Raw genomic sequence first — 16874 nt, 5'->3', positions numbered from 1 at the left:
GAGTGTGTCCTTGCATTTATTTTAATTACACTTCAATGTTAAATATCAAAACTACCTGCGCGAAATAGAGCTCAGTGTACGTTGTCAATTAAAAAATATGCCTTCATACAATAGGAGGGTGTAGCATGAAATATTCAATTTAAAATTCAGGGTATTTTGAAAACCCCTGAGGAAGACCTGTTGGTGTATTTTCATAATATATCAGCCAATATTTATTAAAATATTAATTGTTCCTTATTGAGGCATATTTTGTTAAATGTTAAATTATATTACAACAATTACGTTAACCACAATAGATACTTGATTAATGGCAAAGTAAATGAATTCAACTTTTATGAAAATATAGAAATATAAAGATGTAGCATGCACCCACCTTCAATGCTGCTTGACGTCTTTACCAATAACTACTATTTTATTTTTGAGGACAACTACTACATATATATATACTGGTGTGGACTGGAGTCTAAACTCTTACTTGCATGTAAAGTCTTACCCTGCCAAGTAGAAGCTAGTAGAAACACTTTATTGCGGAGGATAGTTTTACCTAGTATTTAAAATTTAAAAAGGGACAAACTAAAAAAAGAAAATGGCAAACTATTATTACATTTTAGTACTCAGGACAAACAGATCACAATTTTAAATTGTTAAAAGAAAAAGGAAATTGGACATTGAAATGACAAACTGATATTGTGAAATTGCAATTTGAAAATGAGAAGAGACATTAAAACTGAATAACTGTTTTTTTTTTTACTTAAACTAAAATTCATCGGCTTTATGTTAGAGGACTAAGAATATTATTCATTGCAGTTTAGCACAATTTCATGACAAAGATAGCTAGATATACTGCATGCTTACTCAGTTACAGCCCACAAGTCTCAAATCACAATATCAACACTAACTTTCTTTTATGTGGACAGGCAGCCATGATGATAAGGATATGAACTAAAATGAGGATAATAGTAATAGGAAGTATTTAGTTACAGTCCTTTAACATCCCCTTTCCCTTTTTAATTTTCACTCTGGGTAAAATGATCCTCAATGCATTATCACCAGAGTAAGAAAATAACTGGCAATGTAGTGTGACAAGTATAGTACTTTTACTCAAGGACTGTGCAAATTTGAGGGACTTTACTTGAGTATTTAGTTTTCATCCCAATTTCTACTAATGTGTACATTTACTTATAACACTCCAAGTACATTTTCCGGATTATACGTACATCATTTACATAAAAAAGTAATGTTTTAAATGCAGGACTTTGACTTGTAACAGAGTCTTTTTACAGTGTGGTATTAGTACCTTAATTGAGCAAAGGGTCTACATACTTCCTCCACCACAGTCTCCTCCTCAGGTGGTTCAGTCGACATGAGCGTGTTGGCCGCTGGGAGGCACGCAAGACGCACGAGAGCAAAACGTGTCGGGGCACGCGCAGCTGAGTGACATGTCGTAGCAGCAGTTGAATCCTCCTCCCGGCTGAGCGCACCGAGCATAACAGAAGAGCTCGGAAAAAAAGTTCACGTCTTCTTCCCCGAGAGTCAATAAAATGTTTAATCTTCTTTCCGCGGGCAGAGAAAGTTTCTGAGGGCTCTCCGAGAGACTTGTAAAGCATGGCAGCGTCTGAACTTTACTCCAAGGTAGGAAAACTGGATTCAATTAGTGTCGGTTGTCCAGCTCATTCAACGGTTTTCTCAAGCTAACGTTAGGTAACTTATCGTTAATTATATCTGTCAAGAAAGGTGGTTTACTTGTGCCAGTCACTTTGAGGTGTTTACCGAACAGCCGTAGGGTTTTTACACTCTTAATGTATTGCTTTTTTTTTCATCTGTCTGCCATTTAAAATACCCCGTATCCATCCACATTATACGCATGACTGCTGACTTCAAAGTTAGCTATCCTGCCATTTTCCTGAGGTATATGTCACTGCTCTTTTGATGTAGCTTTGTAAAATACTGTGTTACTGTAAGTGCAGTGGTTGAATGGCTCTGACCCGGTTTCCCCCTCTGTCCATCAGTATGCCCGTGTATGGCTCCCAGATGCAGCAGAAGTGTGGAAGTCAGCAGAGCTTATCAAAGACTACAGTCCTGGCGACCTGACGCTGACTCTGCAACTTGAGGATGGCACGGTGAGACAGGCAACTGCCACACACACACACACACAGGGAGAGGCACTGAGGTGGAAATGTGTGTGTGATGTTCTGTCAGAGATCCATGCACACATTTCTCTGCAAGAACACTGGCAATGGATCCTCATAAATCTCTGTGTGCAGTGGGATTATTCAAGGCAGCTGTGGTGTTTGGTAAATGCACATAGATTCCCAGGCAACACAAACACCTTGTGCCTCTGTGTGCAACTCTGCAAAGCTCTGAATACAAGAAGCCAGTGTAATGTCCTGGGTCCAAAATAGGCAGACTGATGGATGAAAATGTATAAACAGTGTGGCTGAAGGTTTTTCACTCAGAGGTGTTGCTACCTGCAGCTGTGATGTCGAGTTTGGGCATGCTCTTCAGGTATGGAAATAAGGCCAAAGTAGTATCATGAGTGATCATGAACAAGCCGAGCACAGTGGCTGCTAGTTAGCTTTAATATGAAGTACAACTGATGGTATTTTTGTGATTAACCATCTATTTTTACTTGTTTTTTGTCTTTTTTTCCCACTGGTTCTCCGAGCAGTTTTTGTAATTTATCTAAAATGACAGCACCTTACTGTCTTTAGGCTCATACTGTTGATACCTACAGCTAACTTCTAACGTCTTTCTAGGAAGTGGAATACAAAATAGACCCCCGAACCAACAACCTGCCACCACTAAGAAACCCTAACATCCTGGTGGGGGAAAATGACCTCACAGCTCTCAGCTACCTCCACGAGCCTGCAGTGCTACACAACCTTAAAGTGCGCTTTATCGACTCCAAGATGATGTACACGTACTGTGGTAATGAGCTTCATCTCCTTTGACTCACACTATCACTGTCACTGTAGACTTTGGAGCCCTGTTCACGGAACACTCTGACATAATCTCCAGCACATTATGCTGATTATTGTGCCGCAGGCTGCTCTTAAAGGAACACATGCTAAAATGTATTGCATGAATAGACAATGCACACAAAACAAGTACATTCAGGTTTCACTGTTCATTAATTTAAATCCATGACATATAACATACACGTTTGCTGTTTTTATAGAGTCTAACTGAGAATTTTCTTCTTATGGTATTAAGGAATTGTCCTGGTTGCTATCAATCCTTATGAGAGCCTGCCCATCTATGAAACTGACATCATCAATGCCTACAGTGGACAGAACATGGGAGACATGGACCCCCATATATTTGCAGTAGCGGAGGAAGCATACAAACAGATGGCCAGGTTTTGTAACCTTCAAAAGAAATGTTGATTTCCTTTTATGCTAATACACTTTGTTTGTTTTATCTGATATTTGTTCTGTATGTCATCACATCTATTCACACAGAGATGAAAGAAACCAGTCCATCATAGTGAGTGGTGAGTCGGGAGCTGGCAAAACTGTGTCTGCTAAGTATGCAATGCGTTACTTTGCCACAGTCAGCTGCTCCTCTGGTGAGACCAATGTTGAGGAGAGAGTCCTCGCCTCCAGCCCCATCATGGAGGTAACATTTAACACTGCAGGAAAATAAGACAAATTTATAAAATGTAAAGGTTGCTGAGAGCCCTTTGTGTGTTTCTTCTAGGCCCTTGGGAATGCCAAGACAACAAGGAATGACAACAGCAGTCGCTTTGGGAAGTACATTGAGATTGGGTTTGACAAGAAGCATCGTATAATTGGGGCTAACATGAGAACCTACTTGCTGGAAAAGTCTAGAGTTGTGTTTCAGGTAAATTTCATTGGTATGGATTTACCTCGCATGCCTTTACATGACTACCTTCAGTGTCTGAATGTGGCGCTTCTTATCTTTCTATCTCCTGTGTTTCTCATCTCAGTTAATTGATTTAAAATACTCTTATGTGCATGTAACATGTAGCATGTGTATATCTTAGCAACGTAATAACAAACAAAGAACACACAGTTTAGCCTGCCTGACCCTTGGCTCAGAAAGATGGCAACATATTGGGTTTTATTGAGCAACTGTCAACTATTTTCAAGACAAGATTTGATGATTTCAGTTAAAGCCTGGGTTTAGCAGTGTGCTTTGCAGTTCATGCATGCATCTGTGTTTGCAGTACTTGTGTAATTTACCTGTTTATCTGTTTGCACTACTATTAGGCCCATGGAGAAAGGAACTACCATATATTCTACCAGCTGTGTGCCTCTTCACATTTACCAGAGTTCAAAGCCTTCAAGTTAGGTATGAGAGTCACTAAAATAACACTTGCTATTTTAGCAGAATTTAGAAACAATTAAAATAAGTCAGTTGCAATAGGTGTTAGTCGTAAAGAGTCCAATATTTGATGTGATTGGTGTCTGAAGGTTGCGCAGATGACTTCCACTGTACTAACCAGGGTCAGAGCCCAGTCATAGATGGAGTGGATGATGCCAAGGAAATGTGCAATACCAGGAGGGCTTTCTCACTGTTAGGTGAGTGTTGGTTTAATATCAGTAAGTTTTGCATTTGCATGTTGAATGAACAGTACTGTACATATACATTTTTTGTTTCTGGATTGCCTGACAATCATTTACTGGTTTATTGTTCTGTTTTCATTGTAGGGATCAGTGAAAGTGATCAAATGGCAATTTACCAACTTGTGGCAGCTATTCTCCATCTTAGCAATGTGGAGGTGAAAGATCAGTCAGCAGACAGAAGCAGCATCTTGGTAAACACTAATTACCCCTGGACACAACAAGAACGTATTTTGTGTTGTATATTTGGTTAATTTTATGTCTGGATGTTGTATTGAGCATGTGTAGATCTTTACCCATATAAGATCATTATTGTTAATGTATTTCCAGCCAGATAATGTCCACCTGATGGTGTTTTGTGAGTTGATGGGGGTGCCCTGTGAAGATATGGCCCACTGGTTATGTCACAGGAAACTCACGACGACCACAGAAACCTTTGTGAAGGCTGTCTCCAAAATGAATGCGGTCAACGGCAGAGATGCCCTAGCCAAACACATCTACGCCAAACTCTTCAGCTGGATTGTGGACAGCATTAACAGTGCCTTAAAATCTGCAGCGAAACAACGCTCCTTCATTGGTGTGCTCGACATTTACGGGTTTGTTTTCATCTCCAGGTTTGTGGTTCTTCCATTTATGTTCCCTAGATAGCCAGACATGTTTTGAGTTAAACATGTTTTTTTCCTCAGGTTTGAAACTTTTGATGTCAACAGCTTTGAACAATTTTGCATCAATTATGCCAATGAGAAGCTTCAACAACAGTTCAACCAGGTATGTGTCTTTTCCTTCTCAACACGTTCATTTTGTAGTCAAAACATACACGTAAATCATTTTCAGCTATCGCTCCCTCCAGCATGTCTTCAAACTGGAGCAAGAGGAGTACATGAAAGAGGAGATCCCTTGGACATTGATTGACTTCTACGACAACCAGCCGTGCATTAATCTCATTGAGGCCAAGCTGGGTGTCCTGGACCTTCTGGATGAAGAGTGCAAAGTAAAATGTTTACAGTTTCATTTTTTTCAAACCAAATTCTGTTCAGCTACTTTCCACTGAAGGAATCTCCACCACGCTGTGTTAGGAGGTTATGAGTAAGGCCATGACTAACTGATGTGTCAGCTCTTCCTCTTTCCGTAGATGCCCAAAGGCTCTGATGACACATGGGCCCAGAAACTGTACAACACCCTCCTGAAGCAGAATGCTCACTTTGATAAACCCAGGTTATCAAATAGAGCTTTCATCATCCACCACTTTGCTGACAAGGTAAAACCCAGTTGGACAATTGGTCTCATGCTGCGCAGGGACTGCGTCGCAGTGGTCAGCAGATGGATGACTCATGTTTTCCTATTGAGAGCACCAAGAGAGTCAAATGTGAAATTGAAATTACTATGTCTCCAAAGTCAGAATGCTATGCCTTCACCACAAAAGTTTGGTCATTCTTTTTATTAGAGAAGCACTAATCAGTCTACTTCAGACTCTGAATGAGGATTTTGACCTTTACTTGTGACCTGGTCCTTTGTACCTAGGTGGAGTACCAGTGTGAAGGTTTCCTGGAGAAAAACAAGGACACTGTCAATGAGGAGCAGATAAATGTGCTGAAAAAGAGCAAGGTGAAATGGTTTATGAATAGTTTATTATATTTTCACCTCAGTCTTTGTGGAGGCCAAAGGAATTCAATGTCATCACCTCCTCAACTATATGCAAGCTATATTTTGTGTTGCAAGTCCCCGGGCACACACCCTGGAATTGTTCAACCACAACTATTGGAGGAAATACACCCACTTTTTCAACTTTCAGATTGAAAACACTGCCATCTGCTGTTCAATGATAACTTTGTATTTTGTCGCTTTGGTCTTTTCAGATTGATTTGCTGCTGAAGTTGTTTGAGGATGATGAGAGGGTAACACGTTCTACTAACAAGCGTACCAGTGTCATTGGAAGGGCTGGTCAGGCTCAGAGGGACAATAAGAAGACTGTTGGACTGCAGGTGAGAGCAGGCAACATGACGTGGTTGTGTGTGATAGTTTGTCGTACAGTTAAAGATCTTGTCGTTATGAAAAACCCCAGGAAAATGCGTAATTTAAAACAATTTGGTGGAGAATTTATGGAAAACCATATTTAATTTAATGGTCAGCTGGTCAGGTTAAGTTGCCTGTACAATTGGATATGGAAAATAAAAGTGATTATCAGTTAAAATGTTCAAGCACATTTTAACAATTAATATTTTTCCATACTTATTTATGAAGGATTTATTGTTGTCTTTTTATTCAGTTTCGACAGTCTCTACATTTACTGATGGACACACTAAATGCTACAACTCCTCACTACGTACGCTGCATCAAGCCAAATGACCTTAAAGCTTCATTCACGTGAGGAGGATGATTTCACTCTGTTTCACACGATTATCTGCAACAAGCACAGATGAACAAGTGGTACACTCATCTTTGTAACGGGTGTTTGTATGTTATCTTTTATAAAGCTTGGACCCTGTGAGGGCAGTGCAGCAGCTTCGAGCATGTGGCATCCTCGAAACAATCCGGATCTCAGCTGCAGGCTTCCCATCTAGGTAGCATATCAGCAACAGCATCTGGTACAGAGTACAAGGCCATGTGGGCAGTTGTACCCACAATTATATGTTTATGATACATAGACCTATAAAAATGATATATCCATCTTGTCCTATTTATATGAATATTGCAGATGGACCTATCAGGAATTCTTCAGTCGTTATCGGGTCCTCATGAAGCAAAAGGATGTGCTCCCTGATAGAAAACAAACCTGCAAAAATCTCCTGGAAAAACTTATAAAGGTGTGTCTGAATTGTATAAAGGCATTCCCATAATGTCAATAACAAAGTAAATGTTAACTTTCACAGACCCACTAAAATATTACATATGATATATGCTGCTGTATATTCTGTTTTCGTAGGACCAGGATCAGTATCAGTTTGGCAAAAACAAGATCTTCTTCAGGGCTGGTCAGGTGGCTTACCTGGAGAAGCTGCGTTCTGACAAGCTGCGTATGGCTTGTGTCCGCATCCAGAAGACTATCCGCTGCTGGCTGGCCCGCAAAAAGTACCTGAGGATGAGGGAATCTGCTATCACCATACAGAGACATGTACGGGGTCACCAGGCACGCTGGTGAGTCGACAAGCAACAACATATATTGGCGTCTATCTGCTCTAGCATATTTCATACATGTTATTTTTTTCTTCTGTCAGTTATGTTAAGTTTCTGCGAAGAACCAGAGCAGCTGTTGTCGTTCAGCGGAACGTGCGTATGTGGGTGACCAGGAGACGCTACCAGCAGCAGCGCTCTGCAGCTATCACTATTCAGTGCTTCTTGAGGGCCTACATGGCTAAAAAGCAGTACTATAAGGTAATGCCATGCTTGATAAAAGTATGGAAGTTAGTTATAATTACACACTTTCCTTTACTTTGTAAAGGTGTAATTTTCCCCCATGAATCAAAGTATTTCTTATTCTGACTTTAAGATTTTATAGTCAAAATTAGATTTTAATAACATAATTCCAGAAGGCAACAACAACAACAGCCTTGATTTTAGCTTGCCTGCTGAGTATTTTTGAATTGATTTTATCGAGTTTGAAAGGGTTTTAAAAGGGAATTTGGGAATTTTCTCAACCCATAGAGGAACTTGATAGTTGAATATTATAATAACCAAACCTGGCTTTAATAGGTGCCACCAAGAAAACAGGAAGTATAATATGGAAAAGTTCCCAGCTGAAAGGAAGCCCAGATGTGCCAGGTTCCGGTGGTGAAGCCTTGTAGCAGCAGTACACCAGATTGTTTTGCACCTCCTGAACCTCGATTTCTGTGATTCTTAACCATTAAGTCGTATTAATATGACTGATAATATTCGTACGTGCTGATCTCATTTACACTTTTAAATGAAATGTTGTTTTGAATTTATTCAGACAACTTCACTGGAATTGCATTGCTAGGCAACAGCTTGGGTCCATGTTCTTTACTTCCTGTCAGCTGATGTCATTCACATAACGTTACACTGCAATAGGAAATAAACTGGAACATTTGTTCCAGTTCCACGTTTAAAACTGAAATAGTTTGGCTACAGATAGGTCATGTACTTTTGATGTAGGAATAATCTTACCATCAAGTTGAAGAAAGAATCCAAAATGTTGTTCACGAGGCCCTTGGATTTTCACAGTACCTATTGTCATTTCATTTATAAACTTGACATTATATATGTGTCTTTCTTTTCACAGTTGATGTTTGAGCAGAAGGCTGTGGTCATCCAGAAATGGGTGAAAGGCTGTTTAGCTAGACAACATTATAGACGCACCCTGGCAGCCATCATCCTTCTGCAGAGCTGTGTACGTCGCATGAGGGCCAAGAAGGAATTAAAGAAGCTGAAAGTGGAGGCTCGCTCTGTGGAGCACTTCAAGACGCTCAACATTGGCATGGAGAACAAGATTATGCAGTTACAGCACAAGATAAATGAGCAGGTGAGTAAGGACATCTAGTTGTGTCTGTGTTAGATTGTAAGATAGTTGTTTACTCTGGAATCTACCATAAGAAAAAAAACTGTTGCTGGAGGAACATTGGGTCATTGGGAGTTGTCGTATCACATGCACAGCATGTGTGTGTTTCTCCCCCTGCAGCATAAAGAAAACAGAGAGCTCAGTGAGAGGCTGAATGTTGTGGGGAAGACCCAGACTATGGAGAGAGAGAAACAGAGCAGGGAGATGGAAAGCCTACGTAGATCAGAGCAGGAGGCCAAAGCCAAGGCAGAGAGGCTTCCCTCGCTGCTGGAGCAGCTCTCCTTCCTTCAGCACGAGCTGGAAAACATCAGCAGAGAGAAAGAAGACCTGGAAGAGCAGACAAAGGCCTACAAGGAGCAAACACAACAGGTAGGCCTATTATACATGTCTCATGTATCCAACTTCACTGGAATTGATATGCTGTATTGATATGTTCTACATGGCGCTCTTTCTTTAATGATCTGTAATGGTAATATGTGAGATTAATGACATAGCATTGGTAGAGATACATTGGTACCTTCAATGACATTTAATTAAAATGCCTCACGCCACTAAACTGTATTTTCCACACTAAGCCGTACAGCAGAGGTTTGTTCATTTACCTCAGTGTCACCAATCAGTTCAGCTTTTATCGCTCAAATAGTGTTTCCATGAATTTGTGGTTTTTTTTATTTATGTATGTTTACGTGGGGCAGACATTTGCTTCTACCTCTGGCTGTGTGATCCCATCATTTTCTGCTGCTTTAAGCTGCCTGCTGATTTGTTTGTTATTTATTTTTTAGTTTGCTTGTCCAAAACGTTCAGTAAAGAACAGAACAGTCCTACATTTAGGTCTTATGTTTCCACAAATCAGCTATGCCTGTGGTGTAAAATGGTAGATGATACTGGGATATATTTGAAGAGGACAGAATGAAATGCAAAATATGAACATGTAATGTTTGCCCTTTGGGCATTTACTGAACGTAGTAGGTTATTTTGCTCCACTTTTGTCTAAGAACACATGATTTTGCCTCCTCTCACAATCAGGTGGTGGAAGACCTTAATATGAAGAACAGCTTGTTGAGCAGCGAGAAAGATGAACTGAACAAACTCAACCTGGAACAAGCCCAACAGTTAACAGGTACCGAGCAGTTTATCTCAAACCTCCACAGTCCTTAAGGCTGCATTTAGATTGAATAAATAAACAAAACTGTTTTGTTTCAGAGATTAAAACCAACGTCGAGAATACAAAACAGATGGAGAAGGACTTAATTGAAGAGCGATCTCGCTACCAAAGTCTGCTGAGTGAACACCTGCATCTGGAGGAGCGGCACAGAGACCTGAAGGAAGATATGGATTACAGCATTGTGAGGAACACTTCATTTGGCATCACAGTGCTTAAATAGCAACAGTATTTGTCGTTTGATACATCTTGATACATGGATTTTAACAACATGGCAATTTTAAGATAGTGTCACTAGCCAGAATCTCTTATATTGAGAAGTTCAATAGTTGCAAAACCTTTTGCATGGTGACAGAGTATACAGAAACCAGTTATCTGTACCAACAGGTAAAATGTTAACAGGGTCAGTGTACAAATTACATGTGACATGAGAAAATGTTTCTCGTGATGGAACAAGTTTAGGTCTGACTACTTATTCCTTCTGTAATGTGTGTGTGTGTGTGTGTTTCTTTCTTTTTTAACCAGAGTTCAAGCAAAGCTGGTCACAAGAGGACAGACTCCAACTACAGCAGTAACTCATCTGAGTTTAGTCAGAGCTTAGGCTCTACAGAGGGAGAGGACAGCTCTGTACAAACAGAGGTAAGGAAACGCAGTCAGTTATAAAGGATTCCAGTTTTCATGGTGGAAAAATTGGAGTCATCTACAAACCGCAGCTTTGCTGATGTGCCAGTTAGAATGTTGACATGCTCACTATAAAATGTTCACTGTCAATGGTTAGATTACAAGGTTTGTGGTTACCAGATTTTCTTAATAACCTGGATTCACCTGGTTGTATTTGATAGTTGGTTTGCTATTAAGAAGGGTGTACGGCAGCCTACAGGAAACATTTTATTAGTGCCACAGAAAACGGAAGGAAAATCTGAGTTCTTCTTGATGTGTGTTGATGAATTTACAGAACGCCTACAGGGAACTGGACACTCAGTCCTTGGAACTGCTATGGGGGGAAAACAGTTTCTGGCCTTGTCTGTGTTATAATCCTATTAGTGCAGCATTCTAGTTAGTTTGTGAAGAGATTCGTCAACCACTGCCTGCTGTGTTTTGTTAGGATGAGACCCAGTCGACGGCGGACCTGCCAGTCCTCCTGAAGCTCCAGAGAAAAGTGAAGGAACTGGAGCAGGATAAACAGTCACTATGGCAACAGCTGGATAAAGGAGAAGAAGCCCAACAAGAGAAGGCAAAAGTATGAACTGAAACACCGGTTGTGTTTCTTAATGGTGAAATGAAAAATGATTAAACAGACAGAAGAATTTTGTATCAATAAGCTATTAGTTATGTTTTGGTTGATATTTACATTGTGTGTGTATTTTTCTAAAAAGCAGGTGGAAGAGCAGAGAACTGCTGGCAGAGCAGAACTGGACTTGGAAACACTGAAGGTATGACTTGGTCAGGTACACACAGTCATCCCATTAATATACCTTAAAACAATTTTCTATTATAGCTTATATTTGTATCAAAATGCTGAACGGTGAATAGGAAAATGTTTGGTTCGTTTATGTTTCTCTAAATGTCTTAATGCAGCGGCAAGAACTGGAGTCCGAGAACAAGAAGTTGAAGCAGGATCTAAATGAGCTGCGGAAGTCTCTGACCAATGAGAGTAGTGAAATTGCGCCCCCTGCCCCTGGCTCCCAGCCCTACAGCATACTACTGGAGCAACTCAGTTCTTCCAATGAGGAGCTGGAGATGCGAAAAGAGGAAGTGCTGCTCCTCCGGTCACATATGGTCCGCCAAGAGGCTCTTAAACACAAGGTGAAGAAATCAATTATATTTATTACATTGATATTTTTTTATTCAGGATTTTGCATTTAATGCAACAGACATCTGACAATACCTAGGTGTAATTTCTCCCATATGAACTGACCTGTAGGACTCTGCGCTCGGGGGAGGTGTGAAATTAGATCTTGACATTCCCTCATTTCAAGATGTTAACAGGTGAGACCACGTGACTCCCACTCCAGTTTAAATCCATGAGGTGGTACAGTTAAGTGCTATTTAAATTATCTGATTCTGTTCCTCAGGTCCGCTGACATCCATACACTGAATGAAGATGGAGAGCTGTGGCTGGCTTATGAAGGCTTGAAAGAGACCAATAGGTAATGAACTAATATTCTGTAGCTGGTTAGTGCATTCAATCTTGTTCATGCCACATGGAATTGAATACTGTCCCTCCATCCTCCAGACTTCTGGAGTGCCAGATGCAGGAGCAGGAACGTGTTCACAGTGAGAAGAATAGGAAGCTGCTTGAGGAGGTGAACAAGTTAAAGAATGAGAAGGAGCAACAGCAGAAGCTGCTGGCCCAGAGCCTCCTCCTGCCTGAAGACGCCCGCATTGAGATGAGCCTGAACCATGAGATCACACGCCTCACCAATGAGAACATGGTGGGTCTGATCACTGGATGTCCAAACCAAAAAGGATTCTCACCAATTTGCTATTTAAAGATGTTTCAGATGTTTTAAATTCACAGTTTTAAAACTTTAAATGCTTAATTTGTAGTGTATGAATGTTTGGTTTGCCCTCACACTAATTTAGTATGTTTACATGGTTTTAGGAACTCATGGAGCAGCAAGAGAAACAAGACAAAACCATACGCAAGTTGAAAAAACAACTTAAACTTTATGTAAAAAAAGTTGAGGATTTTGAAGGTAATCACTTGACATTAACTGTGTTCATACAGTATATTTTCTAGATGACATTTAGCACAGCATTAAACCTGTGTTTTCTTATATTGTGTCTCCTTCATGTTTAGCGAGTGCTCAGCAAAAGAATAAAGCCTCTGTGATGAACGCTCCTGTCAGAGCTGTGAACATCACCCGCAAGGAGAGGGAGTACCAGGGCATGTTGGAGTACAGGGAGGGTGACGAGAGCCGCTTGCTAAAGAATGTGGTCATAGGTATATTAAACCTGTTTTGCTCAAGCAAATCATTGTCTGAACTGTTTTTAGAATTGAATGCATAAGTGCATACAGTATTTGAGGATTTTGCCTTGAAATGTTGTCATCTCAGATCTGAAGCCTCGTGGTGTAGCAGTCAGCTTCATTCCTGGGCTCCCGGCTTTCATCATCTTCATGTGCCTACGATATGCTGACAAAGTGAATGATGATCAGAGAGTCAGCACTCTGCTCAATTCCACCATCAGCAGCATCAAAGGGGTCATTAAGGTAAAGTATATAACTTTGATACGTGCAAAGAAAATGACTGATGCATTTATTATGTATTAATATTGACACTGTTTCTATAGAGGAGAGGGAATGACTTTGATGTCGTGTCCTTCTGGCTGGCCAACACATGCAGATTGATGCACTGTCTGAAGCAGTACAGTGGAGACGAGGTAAGCTTTGATGACAGAGGTATGTTCACAGTTGTACAGTTGTCCCTTATTTAACCCTGGATGTCTGTACAACCTCTTCACACTGTAGACCGTCATGAGGCACAACACTGCTAAGCAGAATGAGCACTGCCTATCCAACTTTGAACTGTCAGAGTACCAGCAGGTTTTTGGTGATCTGGCGATCCAAATATACCGCCAGCTCATCAAATGCATGGAGGACATCCTGCAGCCTCTAATTGGTGAGGAGACATAATCTCACTATATGTAATAACATCGTATTCTTCAGAAGTGTGACCTTAACAGAACCACATGCAATGTATTTTTCCTCAATTTGTGTCTTAGTGGCAAGCATGCTGGAGCACGAGACAATCCAGGGTGTCCTGGGGTCCAAACCGACAGGCCTGAGGAAGAGAAGCACCAGTTTCCCTGAGGAGGGTGCTGTTACAGTGGAAGTCCTCCTGCAACGTCTTGGCTTCTTCCACACCACCATGTGTCAGCATGGGATGGACTCGAACCTCATTAAACATGTGGTCAGGCAGCAGTTTTACATCATCTGTGCAGTCACACTCAACCACCTGCTGCTGCGGAAGGACATGTGCTCCTGGAGTAAAGGCCTGCAGATCAGGTACAGCAGAGACTGGTCTCTGGCCAGTTGCTATTATAGATAATGCCTTGAAGTTATAGGGGCAGACGTGTATGGATTGAGGTGCGTCGTTGCCACTGGTGTGATTGTTACAAAACCTGTAGAAAATGATGCATCTTCGTAGTATTAGCGTTTTAAGAGTTTATACTGATAGGGAAAGATAATAAAGAAACCTCAGACAATATTTTAAATGATTAACATTATGTTAATTAAAAACATTATGTTTTTATTTAATCATACATATATTGAATATTTGATTTCAAGGTCATTTTAAGGTGTAGTTCCAGGTTTGGAGTTTGACTTAGTTATAATGGTGCACAGACATATTTACAGCATGCAGGGTTTCACAGACACAAACTGTGATAGAACTATCTCATCTTGGACAGAGTAACATATTGTATATGCAATATACAAGTAATTAGTAGTAAATCGTTTTCTTTGTCATACAAGCAGCAATATTTTCTTTCAACATCAGCCTCTGGTTTCACAGAGCAGATGTCAGGTTGGACGTTATTAGACGGTACCGTGGTTCAGTCTGAACTGTTTGTCCATTGCCTCTGGCTTCAGGTACAATGTTTGGCAGCTGGAGGAGTGGCTGGCTGAGAGGGAGCTGGCAGACTGCGGAGCCAAGGAGACTCTGGAGCCTCTCATACAGGCAGCACAGCTTCTACAGATCAAGAAGAAGACTGAGGCAGACGCCCAAGCTATTTGCAACATGTGCACCGCCCTCACCACAGCACAGGTCCATCTTCAATAAATGTTCGGCCTTCTTAATGTGTAGACATGAAGTGTTGCTTGTGCTCTGATCATTGTGCATTTGTCTCAGCAGATTGTAAAAGTGTTGACCTTGTACACCCCAGTGATTGAATTTGAAGAGCGAGTGTCGACCACTTTCATCACAACTATTAAAGTGAGTAAGCTGTGCTCTCTTATACTCAGTCTTGTGTTCAGTAATACGCTACACTTTTTTTTTTAACTATATCTGCTACTTATTTTTTTTACATTTTAGAACCTTTTGAAAGACAGAGTTGAGTCATCCACCTTGATGATGGACGCCAAGAAGATCTTTTCCGTCACCCTCCTCTTCACACCCTCCTCTGTGGCTCTGGAGACCATCCAGATCCCTGCTAGCCTCAACCTGGGCTTCCTCGCCCGCATCTAGACCAGAGACCTCTGACACTTTACACTCTTTGTGTCTCTTAATTCTGTTTACCAGAGTAAAACCACCTAAGACCGTTTCATTCCAAAGTTTGTACCAGTTGTAATGTTTTCACCATCACTGATTATTGCAGCGCTGCAGCAGAATAATGATACGTTGTTTACATGCATCTGTGTACAGTATTAGCTTCTCAGCACTGCGTAGCCAAAGAGTAATAACTGTATCAGTGAGTCTGCAAAAAAAATCACTTTTAAAGGTCACGTTGCCGCATATTGTCATATTTGGTTTTCCTAATATAATATCCAAACTCAAGTAAGGACTTTTCACATCAGAAAGCAAGTGACAAGTTTGATTGTTAGGATACATAAATGTATCCTGATAATTATGAATCGGATTTTTTCTATTGACAGATCTTTAAAAAAAAAAAAAAAAATGATAACATATTAATGTGCATCTGATTTAAATGTTAAAATTGTATCGATGAAATTCAGGAGCACTGTTTTATTTCTGTATTTTTATATTTCTGTAACTGCTAATGTCAGGTGATGGTATTTATGTCAGGACGAGGTAAAGGAGCAGAAATTAATTCAAGTATGTATTTAACCAGTCTTACTGTTCAGTCATATTAAAGGCTGGCTTTCCAGTAAGATTGTTTGTGTGTTTAGTGCTTAAAAATACTTTACAGAGAGTTTCACTACCTCATGAGGTGTTATGGCTCTTGTGTCTCAAACTGAGTGTGTTTTTTTTCCCTTTTTCCCAATGTGGGGCCTTTGAACCGCCAAGGAGTGTCCAAGAAAATGTAGAATAATTTGATTATGTTCAATAATCTCTTTCTTGACAGTGGCTCACTCACTGTTGTAATATCTGATGCATAGTTTTTTAATAGGGTATACATTTAACAGTAGATATCCTTCATGGAACAAATATAATGAGATTGGGACGTGCACTCAAAGAGCTGTGGGCTCGAGACTTGACATGGACTTGATCCAGAAGACTTAAAAACAGCTGTTTGAGAATCCTTGACTGTTTGATCTCTGAATTCATTTAGATTTACACATGTACTGGACTGATGTAACTAACTCTTGCCTTCCACCAAGTGATATCTGGACCTTACTGTGCATGTTCACCACACTCTGCTGCTCAGGCATGTTATCTTTTATTCCTCCGTGTTTGCTCTGTATTTGCAAATGCTTAACATATGAAAATTCCTAAAAATGCATAAATGATTAATATTTTAGCTTAAAGCTCCTGAGCTGTTCACACCAGGAATGTGTTCATGTGTTTTTGCAGAAGACTTTATGTAAAACTCTGGCATTCCCACTGTTTTCTCAATTTTGCCAGTGCAGGGATATTGTTGATATTGTTGGTCAAGTTGGTATAAGATGTTGAAATATTTACTTTTTATCATTTTATCATTTTCGCTTAAC

At 40.3% G+C, this 16874-nt stretch overlaps 1 protein-coding gene across 1 annotated transcript; it reads left to right on the top strand.

The window, feature by feature from the left end:
- Positions 1-1605: 1605 nt before the first annotated feature.
- Positions 1606-16064, top strand: LOC139286551 (unconventional myosin-Va-like). The gene is given in 40 exon segments (XM_070907384.1): positions 1606-1632; positions 2010-2120; positions 2757-2928; positions 3214-3358; positions 3462-3618; positions 3700-3843; positions 4233-4314; positions 4437-4544; positions 4674-4780; positions 4917-5182; positions 5273-5354; positions 5437-5577; positions 5719-5844; positions 6108-6191; positions 6443-6568; positions 6853-6950; positions 7061-7147; positions 7282-7390; positions 7510-7721; positions 7802-7958; positions 8824-9063; positions 9220-9468; positions 10126-10219; positions 10303-10445; positions 10787-10900; positions 11367-11501; positions 11641-11694; positions 11840-12084; positions 12138-12155; positions 12337-12411; positions 12498-12696; positions 12867-12980; positions 13082-13208; positions 13321-13475; positions 13556-13645; positions 13734-13884; positions 13988-14270; positions 14856-15030; positions 15118-15198; positions 15298-16064. Coding segments are annotated over 40 exon segments (5436 nt in total). The 3' UTR covers positions 15451-16064.
- Positions 16065-16874: the final 810 nt, after the last annotated feature.

The sequence above is a fragment of the Enoplosus armatus genome, chromosome 6 (assembly GCF_043641665.1).
Source record: "Enoplosus armatus isolate fEnoArm2 chromosome 6, fEnoArm2.hap1, whole genome shotgun sequence".
Lineage (NCBI taxonomy): Eukaryota > Metazoa > Chordata > Actinopteri > Centrarchiformes > Enoplosidae > Enoplosus > Enoplosus armatus.
Note: the sequence above shows the minus strand (reverse complement) of the source record. Positions and strands in the feature narration are given on the sequence as shown.